General features: G+C 38.7%; 1 protein-coding gene across 5 annotated transcripts in view; it reads left to right on the top strand.

The window, feature by feature from the left end:
- GRID1 (glutamate ionotropic receptor delta type subunit 1) overlaps positions 1-16,840 on the top strand; it is a 486,075-nt gene that overhangs the window by 456,004 nt on the left and 13,231 nt on the right. For 2 of the 5 annotated variants that reach the window (XM_038140277.1, XM_038140280.1), the window contains exons 14-16: positions 6,280-6,446; positions 7,800-8,040; positions 8,303-8,389. In XM_038140277.1, coding sequence (XP_037996205.1) covers positions 6,280-6,446; positions 7,800-8,040; positions 8,303-8,389 — 495 coding nt within the window. Of the gene's footprint in view, positions 1-6,279; positions 6,447-7,799; positions 8,041-8,297; positions 16,826-16,840 lie in introns of those variants that run through there. The other 3 variants (XM_038140278.1, XM_038140279.1, XM_038140282.1) reach the window with 2 other exon arrangements.

Here is a 16,840-nt window from a genome sequence, read left to right as displayed (position 1 = left end):
TTTCTTCTTTCTTTTTTTGAATTTTTGAAACCTTTTCTGAACAGTCAGAGGGACAGTATCCAAATTCTGTTGTTTTTTACAGTGCCATGAAGAGAGCGAACACAAATAATGCAAGCCATACCATTTCCCAATTCAAAACTCCTTTATCAAAAGATTCCCAATTCTTTGCTCAACTTTTGGACAGAATCTTTATGCAGACATTTCCTTGTCTTAGCATACAAGTATTCAGTCAAAATTTGGGTTCACCCTGCCCATCCCTCAGATGAGCTTCCCCAAAGCTCTCTGCCCTCAGCTCCAAAATCCTCTCTTCCTTGGGTACAAGATAGAGGTCTGGCAATAGCAAAGTCTGCAGTGGTTGTTGGCTTTTTTTTTTCTTAACCTGCTCAGCATTTTATGAAAATGAGGCCTCTTTTGATATGTTTTGGTAGCATTTAGAGGAGAAATGGAGACATTAAATACTTTTCTATGTATCCTAGCATTTAAGCCAATAATAAAACAGTTTAGCTTAGAAAAATATTCAGTATTTTACTTTTCTTTTTTCTAACATTCTTATGGCAGTGGATGCTCTTTATCCATGAAATTGTAAATACTCTTATTCTGTAAGCCTAGTGCATGCTGCCATTTATGACAGCTCTATTTGCTAAGCCAGAAATGTAACTGTAGATTGGCAGGCAGTTGAGAATACCAATTATATTGTCTGTATGGAGCTGGCAGCTCCATCCTATCTATGTGATAATAACTTTTCATACTAAGTTTGATTTCAGTGTTGTAGGGTGATTTTTATATAACTAGATCAGCTCATTCAATTAATGTCAACAACAACTAAATTTTACTTCAGTCCCCAAAGATGACCGAGGCCGCTATTTGATTAGGCACCTACATAAATTTGCTTTAATATTTAATAACATTGTCAACTAAACTATTGTGTTTATAGTTTAAGTGTCACTCTTCCTAGCTCATTGAACTCTCTGAATAAACAGACAAGTTTTCTATGTCAAGCATTATGGCTAGAAATTCTGGGGTTTTTTTAAAGGAGAATTGATGTCAGCCAAGGAAATGAGAGTTTCCATCCATAAACACATACTGCTGCATGAAAGAGATGTAAATGTGCCTTACAAACGTGTTTCGTAGGAAATGGGAACTCTAAATCTCTCTAGCATAAAAAGATTCATAAAAAATTTTTCTGAATGAGGACTTGCCTGACACAATGCAAAACAAGAAAAAAAATCACTACTATTCTTTCTTCCCTCCTTCTCCTTTCCATTTTCTTCAGACAGTATCACAGTTCAGCTGCAATTACAAAGCCATGCCACTTCAGTGCAAGACAGGGAGTGTATTTGTACCACAGACAGGTATTTCAGGTGATTGTCCCTATGCCATTTATCTTTCTCCATTTCACTGAGATTTTCCTACTCCCTTTGACTGTCTGAAAACAAAGGGATGGCAGTGGAGGAAAGTCATGTGAGCTTTAATGGTGTTTGGTTGCCATGGCAGAGATGTCTCTTCAGACACAGCAGGGTCCCAGCAGCCACAATGACCATCTCCCGTGGACAAGGCACAGCTTTTGCAGCACTGGGAGAGCCAAGAAAAGGCAGGAATGCACTTCAATGTCACATAAGTGACAGGAGGACTCCTGAGAGCCGAGGAGAGTGGGGAGAAGGTTGCTTCTGCTGCATTCCCAAGATAGTTGGAAGTGGTCATTGAAAATGGAAAGCCTCCTCCTATTTAGCAGTACCTCTGCACAGCACAAGAGCAGAAACCACACAAACCACCAGTCCATACAAAATGCTGTTTTGCCACTTTGAGGTATCTGAGACTATCACAGATGAGGATTGACTAATGCTGTCGCAGCAATGTTTCTACAGCCAGGATCTCAGTGAACTGTTTGCTTTACATCCACTGGCAATCAGGGTAATTATTGATTGCACCAACATAAGTAATAACCTGTGGTTTTTATTTCCTTTGGGATGACCCATTTTTGCTTTGAAAGAATGAAGTAATACGAACCCCATGTGATCCTGCATCTCCTATATATACAGATAGGAGAATTAAACTCATTATTGCATTTTATGACGCTCTGCTTTGCTTGAGATTGTTTGTTCCCCTGTCCAATTAATTCAGTGCCAAAATTTCTCTGAACTGTTTCTTCCTGTGTATCACTTTTGATCAAAAGCGATCAAAACCAAGTAGAGTACAAAATGAGAATGCATCATTGATTTAGGCAATAGCACAGTAAGAATTTTTTCCTTCTCTTTTTTACTTCCTTAATGATCACTGAGCATTAAATCAGAGCAATCTTCTTCTCTCTTCATTCTAATTTTGAGAGTAGAAGAAGCTTAAAAGTTCATTTAGTATGATTTTTTAAAAGCTACTTTGTCCACAATGAATTTTATGTTGTGAATTGTGATTGCTCTCATAGAGCTTCATAAATTTCTCCATTCCTTGACCCATCAGCCTTTGAAGCAAAAGCAAATGCTTCTTTAAACTTGAATCTATTGTATCCTGTAGTGGTTCCTTAATTATTTTAATGTTTGAAACATTTCAACAGAATCTAATGGCATGTTTTTTCTTTTTATTAGAACTATGTTGCTTCTCCTAAAGCACTTTTTTTTATAGATAATAAATGTTATCCAACCGTCCTTTTGAACTACTCCACTAATGCCAATGTAAAGGTCACTTTTTGATATTTCTGTGGTATCAGCCATGTAATGGGATCAGCTACACTGACACTCTGTTCTGGCAGTAAATTAATGATGAATTTTGCATTATTCTGGCACTTCTGTCTTAAGTGTGATAGCTTCTTCATAAGTTTCAGATAAATCACAGATATATCAGTGATTAATCTGGAATCAATCTTTTATCATGTTGTTATTATTTCTTAGCATGCTTTCTTTGAAACAACATTGTTTAATGCATCAGTAAGCCAGGATCCTTTGAACAATATTCCTCTATCTCCATCCACCCTGAAGAGTGACATTATGGGGTTGTTTACTGCTTTCCTGGAGTATTATTTTCTTCGTGGCCCTTGTCTTGTCTAGGAAGCCATCTTCTTTGGCCTTTTAATTTTTTTTTAGGATTGTGAAGAATAAATATATTTTTTAATATAAGTTTTGCCCAGGGGGGTTCTTTTTTCTTAAATCTGTTTTCTTAAATCTCTTAAACCAAGGATAAATCTGGTGTCCTTGGTGTGAGCCAAAGTAGTTGTTCTGCCTGGGTGGAATAAATGAGTGCTGCTTTGCCTTTCTCATGAAGAAGTTTCTGAAAGTTTAACCAAGTGATTTTTAGTTTGTTGTGCAGCATTCCTGTATGCTGAGAGTCACAGTAAGGCCATAGCAAAGGAGCAAAATATGAAGTACAATTAGGAGACTGAAGTATAAATTTGAGCTCATTTCAGTAATTTTTTAGTTCAAGCTATCTCACCTGTTCTCAGCTGGCATTTGCACAGGCCCTTTTGCAGTTTTCTTACATTCATGGCCTGGAAGTTAAGGGAGAGGCATGCTACTTAACAACTCCATGAAGACCTGGAGTCTTTGATTAAAAAAAATAAACAAGTTTAAACTATATTTAAAATTTGATGTCAATTTTTCATTGAAAATAAATGTCAATTTGATTTTATTTGGCTTGTACTGCTTGGCTAGTGAAGGTATATAAAAATTCAGCCTACTTCAAACACACGTGTATGTGTGCATTTATGTATCTTGTACATATGTTTTTCAAAGTTTGACAGCTTTTCCTTAAATTGAACAAATGATACTGCTTAGCTGTCACAACAGATATTAACAGGGAAGGGAAGGATGCCGAATTTAGACAGCAACTAAACATTTTGTTATAAGAAAACTTTCCACACAATGAACACACTAATAGTATGAGGTCTTCACTCTTCAGGGAAGAAAATTTCACAAGTGGAAGAAGTTTGGAAAAAACTAATTCTTCCCTTAAGAAAAAGGGATTTTTGGAGATTCTGGTTTTGGCAATCAGAGAGGGAGGGGACACAGCCTTGCACCCAGGATTTCTGGGAGTTGAGACATATACACAACTAAGAGTTTAAACGTCAGATTTCTGATTATGCTAAAATGATCAGGCTGTCAGAGAAATAATGCTTTATAGATGTGATGACATTGGATAGGCTGATTTATGTCATTAAAAATATGTAAAATAGATATGAAGAGTTCTGGCAGCCTTGGTTTATTGACCATTTGCAGTTGCAGGATGTGATTTAGGACAGCAGTGCTACAAACACAAGAGAAGTAGACCTTTACAGAAGATCTGCTGTACAGCATTGAAAGTCAGTGTACAAAGCCCTTGTATCTAAGATAACATACAGAAAGCTGAGGATTGAAAAGTAGATTCAATAATGTGGTTTTTTTCTTTAGCCAGTGCATTGTAATAGGAGTCAAATATTTGAGGAATATTGCGTTCCACAAATATTACTAAGAGATAGATAAGGAATGTTTTGTGTTGTCAGTGTTCTTTTCTAAATTGTAAATGTGAAAAGATGATTTGCTAACCAGTTCTGAAAGAAAAGAAGATAAATACAGCTCTTAAACTGAACAAACCACCAAAAGAACCCCAAAAACAACAAAAGACCCCCAACCCTAAAACTCCAAAACAAAACAAAAAAAAAACAGCAAAAAACCAAACCAAACCACAACAAAAAAAGAAGACAAAAATTCAACCAACTAACTTAAAAATACCCAGAGAAATGTAAAACATATTTTACCTAATTCACGTAGTGAATTAGGCCAGATCTTTATGGGGTGTCTGATTTCTCTATATCCATCAGGCAGGACTTTTGTTCTCTAATATAATGGATTTTGAATAAATTCTGTGTACAGTAACAAGTGCTGCTGCTTTTGATCCCCTGAGGACATATTTTTAATGCTGACAGTTTCCTATAATAGGTAGCAAAATCCTATGTATTATTATTTACCATTGAACACAATGTGTCTGAGTAATACAAATAATATTTTCCAAGGGTTCAGTGCACAGACTCTTTCACATCTTACCAAAGAGAAAGGGTATAACATTTCTACTCTATTTTAATCCAGAAGCAAATGAATTTGTGGATCTTTGATTGCCTCTATGCAGATAAAAGGGAATCAGGGAAAAGAAGTGGATTGCAGCAAGTACCTTACAGAAGGTCTAGGCAACATAATTTTAATCTTTGTTTCCCTGAATTCTGCCTCCTAGCAGATACCTCACCCATTTGATTTATTGTCATGTGTAAGCAACTGTAGGGACTTCAGAAAGGTATGGTTTATGTCAAACTGTGATGAAGTAAATTATCTTATTTGCTCAGCTGAGGAATCCTGTGTAATGAAATAACTGATGGAGTCTTACAAACTTGCAGGTGAATTAGAAACTGAGCTTAGAAAAGAACGGGAAGGATGAACTAATTCTGCACCAGAGCTATAGCTATTTGCTAGGAGATCTTTGTGAATCAGTTCCCATAAAGAAATATGTACAGGACTTCAGCTACTTAAACATATTAGGCAACCAATGGTTACTTTAACCAACAAAATGATATTTTACTGTACTGAACCCCTATCCAGATATGTTTCTTACATCTTTTGTTAATTACATTCATTATGTGCACTGTGTGCAGCCCTTGGTTTCAATCCTAAGGATATCATCATGGATGTGTGTTAAGACAATATTTATCCCAAAACTGAAATAGTGGTACGTGCTTGTGAATCTTCTTACCTGTGAAGAAAAGAGGGAGCTCTTTCAGCTCAGCGCATGCCTTTTGCTACAGGACTAACATAGCTCTCAGAAGAGCTGTGTTTACTTGCAAGGCAAATTTGTTTATTTACATGTTTATATGAGCAAAGCTGAAAAGCTACATTTGTGGTGCCTGTGATGCTCATCACTTAATGCTCACAGTATGCCAGTTTTGTCACTTAAATGTATGGAACCAGTCACATTCCATGTCTCCTACAAAACATGCATCTAATTTCATCATCTAAAGCAATAGCTTTCATTTATAATTAATAACCTGTTACATAAGCTTCACCTACACTTCTAGATGGCTGTGCTATCCTATGTGCATCCTAAAAAAAGGAAGAGATTTTAGCAAGGTTTGTCATAGGTGAGGTCCTTCTGGGAGAGAAAACGGTTAGAAATGTGTTAAGATGTTGAAGGTCTACATATAAACTGTGACCTAATGAAATAGCACCAAAGAATAGAGACAAGATTTGGATTTGTTTGCTGGCTCAGGTTTTGTCCTACCTAGAAATGCAGTTTAGTTTAGACTGTGTTGTGTTCATGCTGTGTTTACAGGCAAAGAAGGGAAATTATGCTTTCCTGTGGGATGTGACAGTGGTGGAATATGCTGCACTGACAGATGATGAATGCTCTGTGACAGTCATTGGAAACAGCATCAGCAGCAAAGGATATGGAATAGCACTCCAGCATGGAAGTCCCTACAGAGATCTTTTCTCCCAGAGGTAAACTGAAACAAAGCTCATTTTATAGGATTTCTTTCTATAGCCAGCGACTGTTCACTTTAATTTTGGCATTTAATTAATAAAGAACAATGAATACAGGACAGCAGAGAGGTTATGAGCTCAGGCTCCAACAAAGCTGCTGCTCCTTCTGCTCCATGTGCATCTGGTTTGGAAGGAGGGGACTGGAGGTGACGTGTGGCCTCACACCTTCAGACAGCACTGCCTCTGGCAGAGGACTGATGTCCTCAGAGCTCGGTGAGAGGTAGAGGAGAGATTGAGGAGAGATCTTGAGCTCAGGCCACGATCTGCAGGCTCTGAAGCAGTGTGGTGCTCCCTGCAGGAAGCAAACAACAATGCCCTGCCCTATCCCTTGGGGTGGAGGGACAGGCTGAAGACTCAGGATGGTGCAGGGCAACAAGAATTGCAGGGAATTGCATGGGATTGACAAGACCAGAAGACTATAAAACTATGCTGTTTAGTGATCTCTGAGCTAGCAGCTGCGTATCTCTTGTCCATGTGAATGTGTACCCTGAACTGAAGACACTCAGCTGTGCAGGCATGTGTGCCTTTAGCAGAAGGTGAGTGCGTGCTCTGCTCCAGGCAGGGATCTGAAGCGAGATTGCCTCATCTTGCTTCTCCTTTATAAAAAGGAGCAAAACTCCAGCTGCATAACTGGAGACAAAGCTGCCTCAAGAGAAAAGATTGTTAGTAAACAGCTAAAACAGTTATCAAACCAAATCCAAAATGAATCATTCATGCAGAGACGGGACACTTCACAAGAGACAAAACAATGATTAATTAGCAACTGTTAACACAGTAATTCAGGCATTAAGAAACAGCATTGAAGTAAAATCCTTTTGAATAAACTACACTTACTAAAATAAATGAGTTGGTCGCTGCTTAAACAGATTTGTACTAAGTGGTGCACAAACAGTAGCATGTTTAGCCTCACATATTTTTGGAATTATTGTAGGAGAGCAGCAGTGGAGTGGGTTGAGCATTTCACTAGTGGGACCAGCTGCTGCAGCTGAATGTAGCCAGACCAGGCATAACTAACTGGAATATGGTAATTTCCCCTGGAAATGCTGTTTGCATTGCAGTGGAATTTTTGACAGTCTCTTTTTTTCCTGAAGTTACCCAGTGGAGTTTACCTGCTGCTGTGAGTAGAAAGAAATCTTGGTATAAGGGAGTTTCAGATGAAGAATACAACACTCTGGTGGTGGAGGGGGGTGGAGTTTTGAATTATGGGATGGTACATTTAAGAACTGTGAAGCAAAAGGAAAAGACAAAAAAAAAAAAAAACCTGTAAAAAAGATCATTGCAAATAATACTTGTCTTTTGAAATTTCTACAGGATCCTAGAGTTGCAAGAAAGTGGAGATTTGGATGTTCTTAAACAGAAGTGGTGGCCACGGATGGGACGTTGTGACCTGAATAGCCATACCAATGCACAGACAGATGGGAAGGCACTCAAGCTGCACAGTTTTGCAGGCGTTTTCTGCATTTTAGCAATAGGCCTTCTTCTTGCTTGCTTGGTGGCAGCATTGGAGTTGTGGTGGAACAGCAACCGTTGTCATCAAGAAACACCGAAAGAGGTCCATAACTTTTATTCTTATCACAATTAAAAGTAGAAAACACAAAAGAAAGAGAGAGCAAGTGGAAGTTGTGGGCTTTTAGGTGCTCTCATGCAATAAATTTGATTTGTTTTGATTTGCCATACTAAGCTTTGCATATAACGTTTTGGGTGGTTGTTTCTAAGAAAATAAAAGCAAACAAACAAAAGTGTCTTTTGTGCACATGGAAGGTGCCAAACTGACAGCCCTGGAGACTAAAGTCCTCTATTTATTTGTAGAGCAGATACAGCATGGGCAGCAGCAGTGCAAACTTCCCCTCATTGCCCCACCAATGTGCCTCAGCCCTGACCTGGAGAGACCACCTTTAGGGGTAAGAGAGTGGTTCAGAAACACGCCCTCGGCCACTCTGCTGTGAGTGACGGGGAGGCCAGTCACGGGCACCCAGCTGTGCCATCTGTGGTGATGTTTTCTCTGATCTGAGCCCCCATCCAGTGGCTGGGAGATCCGAGTCCATCCTGTGCAGGCTGTGCAGCTGTCAGACGTCTGGTAGCTGCTCTCCTTCATGGCTGACCTAGGCTGAGTTTGAAGAGGTACACGAGCAATTAAAAATAAATCAGCTAGTTAATAATTGAATAAGCCATATTGCCATGACACTGTTTAAATGCTTCCCTTCTTTTGAAGTCAGTTTTATTTCTGAAAGTAGGAGCCTCTGAGGAAGCTGACCTTCATATAACATGTTTTATCTAGGAAATTATACCTGAGAAGTTCTTAGGTTTGAAGTTTCCATGCACAGCAGCCAGAAGTTAGCAATGCTAAGATAGAATAATCAGTCTATTCTCAGATCTGTCTTGCATGAAGCCTGTATTTGTTTACCCAGTTTAAATGTTTAACAAACTAACCTCTTGCAACTTTGGAGACATTGAGGCATTTGTAGGTGCTTTCATCTTGGAACAGATGTTTTTTACAAGCTAATAATAGCAGTGAGCTGTACTGAAGCTGAAAAATAGTACATAGCCCACCAATTCTAATCTCTCTTTGTCAAGTTGCAGGAGCAGTAGACTGACATACCTGTCACCTGTAAGCAATTCTGGCAAATTGGCAACCTGGTTTAGTGGATGGTGTCCCTGCCTTTGGCAGGGGGGTTGGAATTGGGGATCTTCAAGGTCCCTTCCAACCCAAACAGTTCCATATGCTATGATTTTGCCCTGCTGCCTTGTAGAAGTTGCTCCTGCTGTAACGCCAAAGGTGGCCCCATGCTAGAGTTGTGAAGGCCTAAAGCCCAGCAGTGGGTGTTTCACTGCACACTGTGAAATCCTGCAGGGCACGGGCAGGGATACTTCCCAAAGTGTCCTCATGCTGTGTGCACAAGCGCTTATCTGGCCATACTGTGTGGTATGTTCCCCTCTCTACACTCAGGGAATTGCCTTTGTGTATCTTTGTAGAGTGAGATGAGAATATGATTTAAAGGCAGTTTCATATAGCTAAGGTGAAAGAAAATCACTCTTTTATTGCAAGGAGTTTTGAATACTCAGTTTCTATTGCTGGAAAAGGATCTGTCTTCCCAAGTTCAAATATTTTCTTTTTTTTTACCCATCCCCTTCCTTTTTTTTTTAATACCTCTCATAAGGATTATTGAATATCTGTGCTTACCCCATCCCAGCTTTTCTCCCTTTCCCATCCTTCTCCTTCCCTTTCCCTCCAAAATGTTCTTGATGAAGGTTGTTCTTGTGCATCTGTAGTGCTCTTTGGCAGTTTCTTTGTCAAACATGGAACAATTTTAACCTTCTGTGTTTTAAAGCAAACCGACGTTACTCCCATGGTAGAGCTGTGCTTGGGGAGATTCTTGTCTGTGGGGCTGGGCCAGCCCTTGGAGCACAACTAGGCTGGGTTGGAGGCAAATTAAACCTAAACAGAGCATGGACAGGTTCCAGAAAGATCAGTGATGGGGAGGCTGCCAGGAAAGGGGGAGCAGAGTCAGCAGGAGCCTTGGCACAGCAGGTGTGAAGGCTGAACGAGGAGGTGAGAGGGCACAGGGCTGGCTGGAGGAAGGTGTACGGAGGGTATGCCACGTGGGGTGGGGTGAGGTGGAATGAGGGGTCCCATGAAAGGGACAGCTGGGTCCAACAACAGGCAGGCAGCTAGAGGCACCTTTGGGTCAGTCAGAGCAGCTGGAGGGAAGTGTGAGGGCTGCCCAGAGCCAGGGACAGGCAAGATCCTCAGGAACCATCTGTCTAGGCCAATGGCCACACATGCCACACAGCCACATTGCTCCAGCCCTGCTGCACACCAGGGGTTGGGGCTCTTGTCACAGTGACCACAGCATCCACTCAACTAAACTAGCAAACGAATGTAGCCGTATTTCCTGGCAGATTAGTGGCCTGACAGATTTTATTTATGTACTACCAGTGAGGAGGGATTGGAATGGGACATCTGATGGCTACTGCAATTAAGGTAGGAAACCAAGTTTCAAAAGAGATGGTGAATATAGGTTGAAGTTTTTTGACGTGTTTAAAAGAACCAGGTTTCAAAACTATGGTAAGGACCAGATCCAGGGCTGAGGGGAGTGTGGAGTCCTGGGCACTCCTCTGCTTGAGGCAGGAGCAGTGGCTGAGCCTGGCATAGGGGACCAAAAGCACAAGGAGAGTTTGATCTCCAGGAGGAGTGTGTTTGGAATAGCTCATTTCTAGCACTGTGTGTTGACCAGCATTTCTACAGCAAAAGCTATAATGATAGAGCTACAGCACAAGTAGCATACACAGAACATTAAAATCTGCCTCTTAGATGCATCTGGTACTCCAGCCAAGTCATTAGTTCAGTAAGAGCTGCAAACTCAAATCATGCTGCTGATTTTCTTTGACTTTTGGGAAGGCTTGGAAAAACACAAGTGTTGTGATATCACATAAAAATTGTGGGAACTGGGATGTCTCCCAGCCACTTTCTTCTGTGAAGCAGAGCTTGTGGAGGGTCACAGAGAATTTTCTTGCAGTCTGAGATTAGAATTTGATGTAGCCTATGAGGCAAAGAGAAGGTGGCAATATTTGGCTTCTGTGACCCTCACCCTGTTAGAAGCTTTATAAATCCCTTGGAAAAAATTATACTGGAACCAAAATTGAACGAGGAGTTGTCATGGCTTGTGAAGCCCTTGTGTAGCATTCTCACTTTGGCATGACCCACCTGGTTGGTTGTATCATGTCAATTGCCAACTTCAAAAAAAAAGAAATGTTGGGATGGTGAATGCACAACTACTATGGCAGATTTATGGCAGGGTTGGGTGGTGTGCAGCTTGCTGGAGAGAAATAAAAAGCATTTTTTAGAGACTCTTATTTTTTACGTTGAGAGTCTGTGAAGTCTATGGCTAAAAAAATGTGCATTGCCTTTATTGGCATTGGAGAAACATTTTCAGCTGATATTAAGGTGGCTTTTTTTGCCAGTTTGTTGTCTTTTCTTTTTCCACTTTTGTATTCCTTAGGCTTTTGTGGAGGTTAGGCTGAGCCAATACATTGATGTCCAAGGACTCAGATGTCTGCATGGTATAAATCACAGGTCTTAATTACAGTGAGTGTAAAGAATGTAGTATTAACTATGAGATGAACAGAGGTCTGTCTTTTGAAACCTGACAGCATAACTTGGATGTTGATATTGACCTGATCTACATTTGTAGACTTTGTAGGAAGAGTTGTGTCAAGGGCACACTGCTTCCAATTAGAATATTTTTTCATTTTTCACGTATGAAGAAACTCAACAACACAAAAATGTAAAAAAAAAAAATAGTATTGTCCCTATGCACTATATCAATTCATTAAGACAAACCTCCAGGAAAGATGAATTAGCTTTATTTTTCCATTTTGTGATTGGTTCACAATTGTTTCTTTCAAGGAATAGTGAAATTTCTTGCAAGAAGAGCAAAGGCTGGGTTGATCTTTTTCACGATGTTGCGACAAGATATTTTTATTCTATTTGAAGGAGATTTGTAAAAATGGTTCTAATGAGTTCTGCTGTACAAATCTTAATGTTATCCCTATTTAATCCTTATCAGATTGGATTAACAAAAGAAAGATTAGCTCCAGCATCAGGAAAAAATGTACTGCTGCAACACCATGCCACATTCTTTAATTAGGGCTCAAGTTTGCAATCTCTTCAAGCTGGAAAATATCTGGTAATGTTAAAATTGCCTTATTACTTTCTAACTCAGAAAAACTTGCACTAGATCATCTTTTTCCAAAAAGATATTCTGGAATTTATAATCACCCTCTACCCGTTGTTGCTACCCAGCCATCCAATACCCACAGTGAAATTTAGCCAGCTCATACATCTATCTGTCTTTGTTAAAATCTTGAGTTTACACAGCTGCTACTCAGCCTGAAATACTGATACCTAATCTTTTGACTTTGGTAAGCTTCAGAAAATTAGGGAGTTGTCAAAAATTAATATTTATTCTGGAGTCTTTGTTCAGTCCCTTTGTGTCCCTTTGAAATGACTGGGCAATCAGATAAAGTTATTAAAACTGGTACCATATAAATGCTGAACTTTTGACAATTGCCTCAGGATTTCTTTAACTTTTGTGTGAGTCTTATGCATTTATTTCACAATATCAGTAAGCCATAATGTAATTTGGATCATTTAACAGCCAAGGGCTTTGCCACATCATCAGATTGTTGGTATCTTTTATCGCCTTTGAAAGAATGAAAGGCAGTTCTCCCATCTTTGTTGTCATTATGATCCAGCGTGGTTGCTTCCTGCAATGGGCTCCTCAGCATCCTCTGTGCTTTTTCAGCTGTGTCTTTGTGTGATGTGCTATTCTCTGAAGATTATTACTTCTGAGATCTCATCAGAGCTATGAAGAAAGCATTCCTTGTTCATCCATATACTACAAAACAATGGAAACTTATATGCAAAGATAAAATATCTTACTATTCATGGAAAGAAAGTTAAATTCCCGTATTTTTCTCCAGCCATAAGATTATTCACTAAAAAATTAACAGGCAGCCCCATATTAAACAAAATTAGTCACTTGTGCAGGATGATTTTTTTGGTTTCTGGGATCTGATACTAGTTGCATCTCTCATAAGAGGTGATATTGATTCAGTTATATTTGATATAGCTCTTGAAAGACAGCGTTTGAATGACCCCAATGAATTCTTAGTTTGATTCTGTCTTTTCACAGATAATATATATGATTAATCAAAAGTCTATTTTTCCAAACCAGCTGTGCTATTCCTAGCAATGTGAGTGTTTCAGAAACTGGACCCAGCGTGTTTGGGGATCTCTAGTGCAAAGAGATTTGGGGGTTTTATTGGTTAAGGCATAGCATAGCTTTCCATGTCCTGAGTTGCTTCTAGTCATTGTCTCATAACTTGTGTCAAATTTATAATTCATTAACAATCACAGCTTAGTTTGTGATTTCTTTCCTTTCTCGTGCTTCTGCAAAATCATTTTATTCAACAGACTCTTTGCTTTTCCATCCTTTTTATTTTTAAATTATTAAAAGGGAGCAGCATCTCAGGTACTGTTCAGAGTGGAAACAGTCTTGTGTACTAGTAACAGCACCTTATAATTCCCATTTCCTGCTACTCCAAGCTTAATAATGTCTTGAATCTCAAAAAGTCTAGACTCTGCAAGCTCTATGAGATAGTGGGAGGTAGCAAAATTATTCTAAAAATTGTCACAAGTATTTTGGCAGTACACAGGGTGAAAGAAAAAAACCCTCTATCTCTGGCCAGGGCAGCCTCTTGTGACCTGCCTTAAACTCCCTTGTTTCCATGTCCACTGATGTGCAAATCCCAGCCTACCTCAGAAATCCATTCTTCCAGCTTTAGCAGTCATGAAAGTTACCCACTATGACTCTCTTCTGGTATTAGAAGAGCAGGAATCCCAGTGTACCTTACAAATGGAAATAGGAGCTGGCAGCCACGAGTTCAATGGATCCAAATTTGTCACTGCTAAGAAACGTGATTTGTACTGTATTCATTTCACTTTAGTTCTCCAGCCAGATACTATTCCATGGCAATTGAGGCTTCTGTATCTTCAGCATGGTGTCAGCAGTGTTGGTTTTGATTATTAAAGAGTCTCTTGCTTTCACCATTATTTTCACTTTCCTTGTCTTTTTCCTTGTCATTTCATTTACCTTGTCTCCTTTGTGGTGTTATCTTTTTATGTGATAATTTGATTTGCGCCAGGATGGTTCCTTTTGAGAGTGAAAGGAAACATGAGATCATCAACCCAATGTTTTATTTTCCCTTCATTGCATGTTCTCTATATTTTATCTTGGTTTTATTTTAAATTATTTTTTTCTGTATTTTAATGACTTGTCTGAAATCTTTGTACATTTTTTGCTCAGTTGCGTATAAATTATCATTTGTTTGTACCACTGTATTGTATGCTACTTTTCTAAGAATAAATAAAGGTTTGTTTGGGGAAAATAAATCATGCAAACATTGGCAAAATAATGCATTTTAATGCCATCTAGAAATTCAGTTTCAAACCAGCTTTGAATGCAATAAGCTGAGGAGCTTCACTTAGCTAGCATTTTTAAATCAGCAAAGCCGTGTTAGGAACCAGTCAACCCAGAATGCAAAGTTTACTGTCATTTGATGATAAAGTAGAAGTTGGAAGAACCAGTCCAAATAAAAAAAATAAAATAATAAAAAAAAAAGAAGCCTATATAATATATAAATTACCTTGTACAGAAGCTGGTAATAGCTGGAAGGGCATCTTAACTAACTCCATGCTGGCTTTTTATGTGAGTGAAAAAACAAGATTTTCTCTTTGGAGATGCCTGTAGTGAAGCAGATACTCTGTAATTCCTGGTCCCAGGCAGGGTGCACATCCAGAATCCAATGAAATCACCCAACTCCTGCTATTGATCACCATAGATTTTGGTCAAGGCTGTAATGGGTTTAACAGTGACTTATCATCCCTGTGATTTATGGCACTGGGCCCAGGCTTCTGCTACCCAAAGCAGTGGTGAAGCAATTGAGTTTTGAACCAGCATACTTCCCTAACTGCAAGGAAGGGATTTTTGTGTTTAGTTGAATTTTTCTCTGTCATACAAGAAACCCCTGCTAATGGGATCCTTAGGGATATAATCTGGATTTACCTGGCAAGAACCTTAAGGGGGAAGAAAATTATTCAACAGAAATAAGCTTAAAAAATGAATGTTGCCATGCAGGGAAATCAAAAAGCAATAACCTGTTTAAAGTTTATTTGGTGTGAGTGTAAGTACTTGCTTAATTTGCATTACATTGCCTATCCCAGAGAACTTCTGTGGCTACTCATGAGCTTGGCATGAGCTTATGTATTTTACTGAATTGGAGCCTTAATGTGTCAGACTCTTTTAGATTCTTCACACAATGTTTACACGGCTAATTTTTGTATGTCTTATCTCAGCCTACAGCGGTATTTTAAAGTTGACTTTTTGAAGGGGGTGTAAAATAACAAAATCAGTAAAAGTTTAAAATAATAAAAAGCATAAAATGTGACTTTTTTCTCAAATTTCTTTTGCATTTTTGTGGTTTGTAATATGCCTTAGGTGTTGATCTGATTAAGCATTTAAGCATGTACCTAAAAATTAAATAAGAGGTGAATTCTAATCTCACCCAGAGCACCAAAACATTTCCATTCTTTTAAGTGGCATAGGGTCAAACTTCAGTTGCTTTGAAGCACCATGTATGAACCAGAGACTGGGAGTAACATGTGCATTGAGGTTATTTGGTGAAGATTTACCTTACCATGCAATGATATTACCATGAAATTTATAAACTTATTTATCAATTGAATTTAAATAATTTTATAGTAGCTGAAATAATCTGTGGTCAATATTACTGAAATATTAAGGTATCACAGATACCAATACTGTGGAAAATATTTTTTTTAATTAATCAATGGCTTGGTTATGATTTTCTGTAAGTCTGAACCCATATTTATAGGCACATATATAAAGAAGAGCTGCACAAACTCACTCAAGAAGTACTAATTCTTCAGAATAATTAAGTATGCAAGAGTTATCTTTTGGGAAAATGGTGGCCAGATCTTTATTATGCTGAGCTATTTTAATGATTTGGCTAGTCATGCCTTGTCCTATGTCAAAATAAGAGCTTGGGCAGTTTCCAAAATACAGCCTTGTATGGGGGTGCACAAACCTGTTCTAAATTTGGTTTTTAATTGCAAAAATTGTGGCTAATAGTCAGGAGTTAGGATTTTGTAAGGCTTTCATATAGCTGAAGTGGAGATGATAGTCTTTGTAAATCAGCTAACACTGGGCATCAAACAGGTTGTAGAAGCAATTCTTTGTCTCCTGTGCCAACTCTCTTCTACTCCTGGCATAATAGGAAAAAAAAATGGGAACTTTTGAGATTTGCATGTGACTAGACAGGAATGGTGAAGGAGAGTGTGGAGCAATCTGTTACGCCTGATGCTCCAGTAGAGTAATTCAGACTGTTAAAGGATAACATTGCTTTGATTTGGGCTCACTAGAGTGTGAGAAATTGCATCCCTTATGGACAAGATTATAATTTAGGATTAAAAAATGTGTAAAGCAATGTAAAGAAACCATTAAGTTTTTGTGAATTTTGGAGTAGAACCTTCATGAATTTACTTTCTTCTTCATAAAAGAGTAATCTGTTTCCTCTCAGTGTAATTTTAGATGATGTCAAATTCTGAAAACACCACCCTCTTGAGGACCATCCTCTTTTGTTGCAATGGTGTTTCAGACCAGAAGTATAAGAAATTATGACTACATGTTTGCTGAAAAGAGTGAAATATTAATTACATTATTAGCCTCACTTTCTTGATCCTTTTTTTTTTTCTCCCCACATCTTCCTTT

The sequence above is a fragment of the Motacilla alba genome, chromosome 6, assembly GCF_015832195.1.
Source record: "Motacilla alba alba isolate MOTALB_02 chromosome 6, Motacilla_alba_V1.0_pri, whole genome shotgun sequence".
NCBI lineage: Eukaryota > Metazoa > Chordata > Aves > Passeriformes > Motacillidae > Motacilla > Motacilla alba.
Note: the sequence above shows the minus strand (reverse complement) of the source record. Positions and strands in the feature narration are given on the sequence as shown.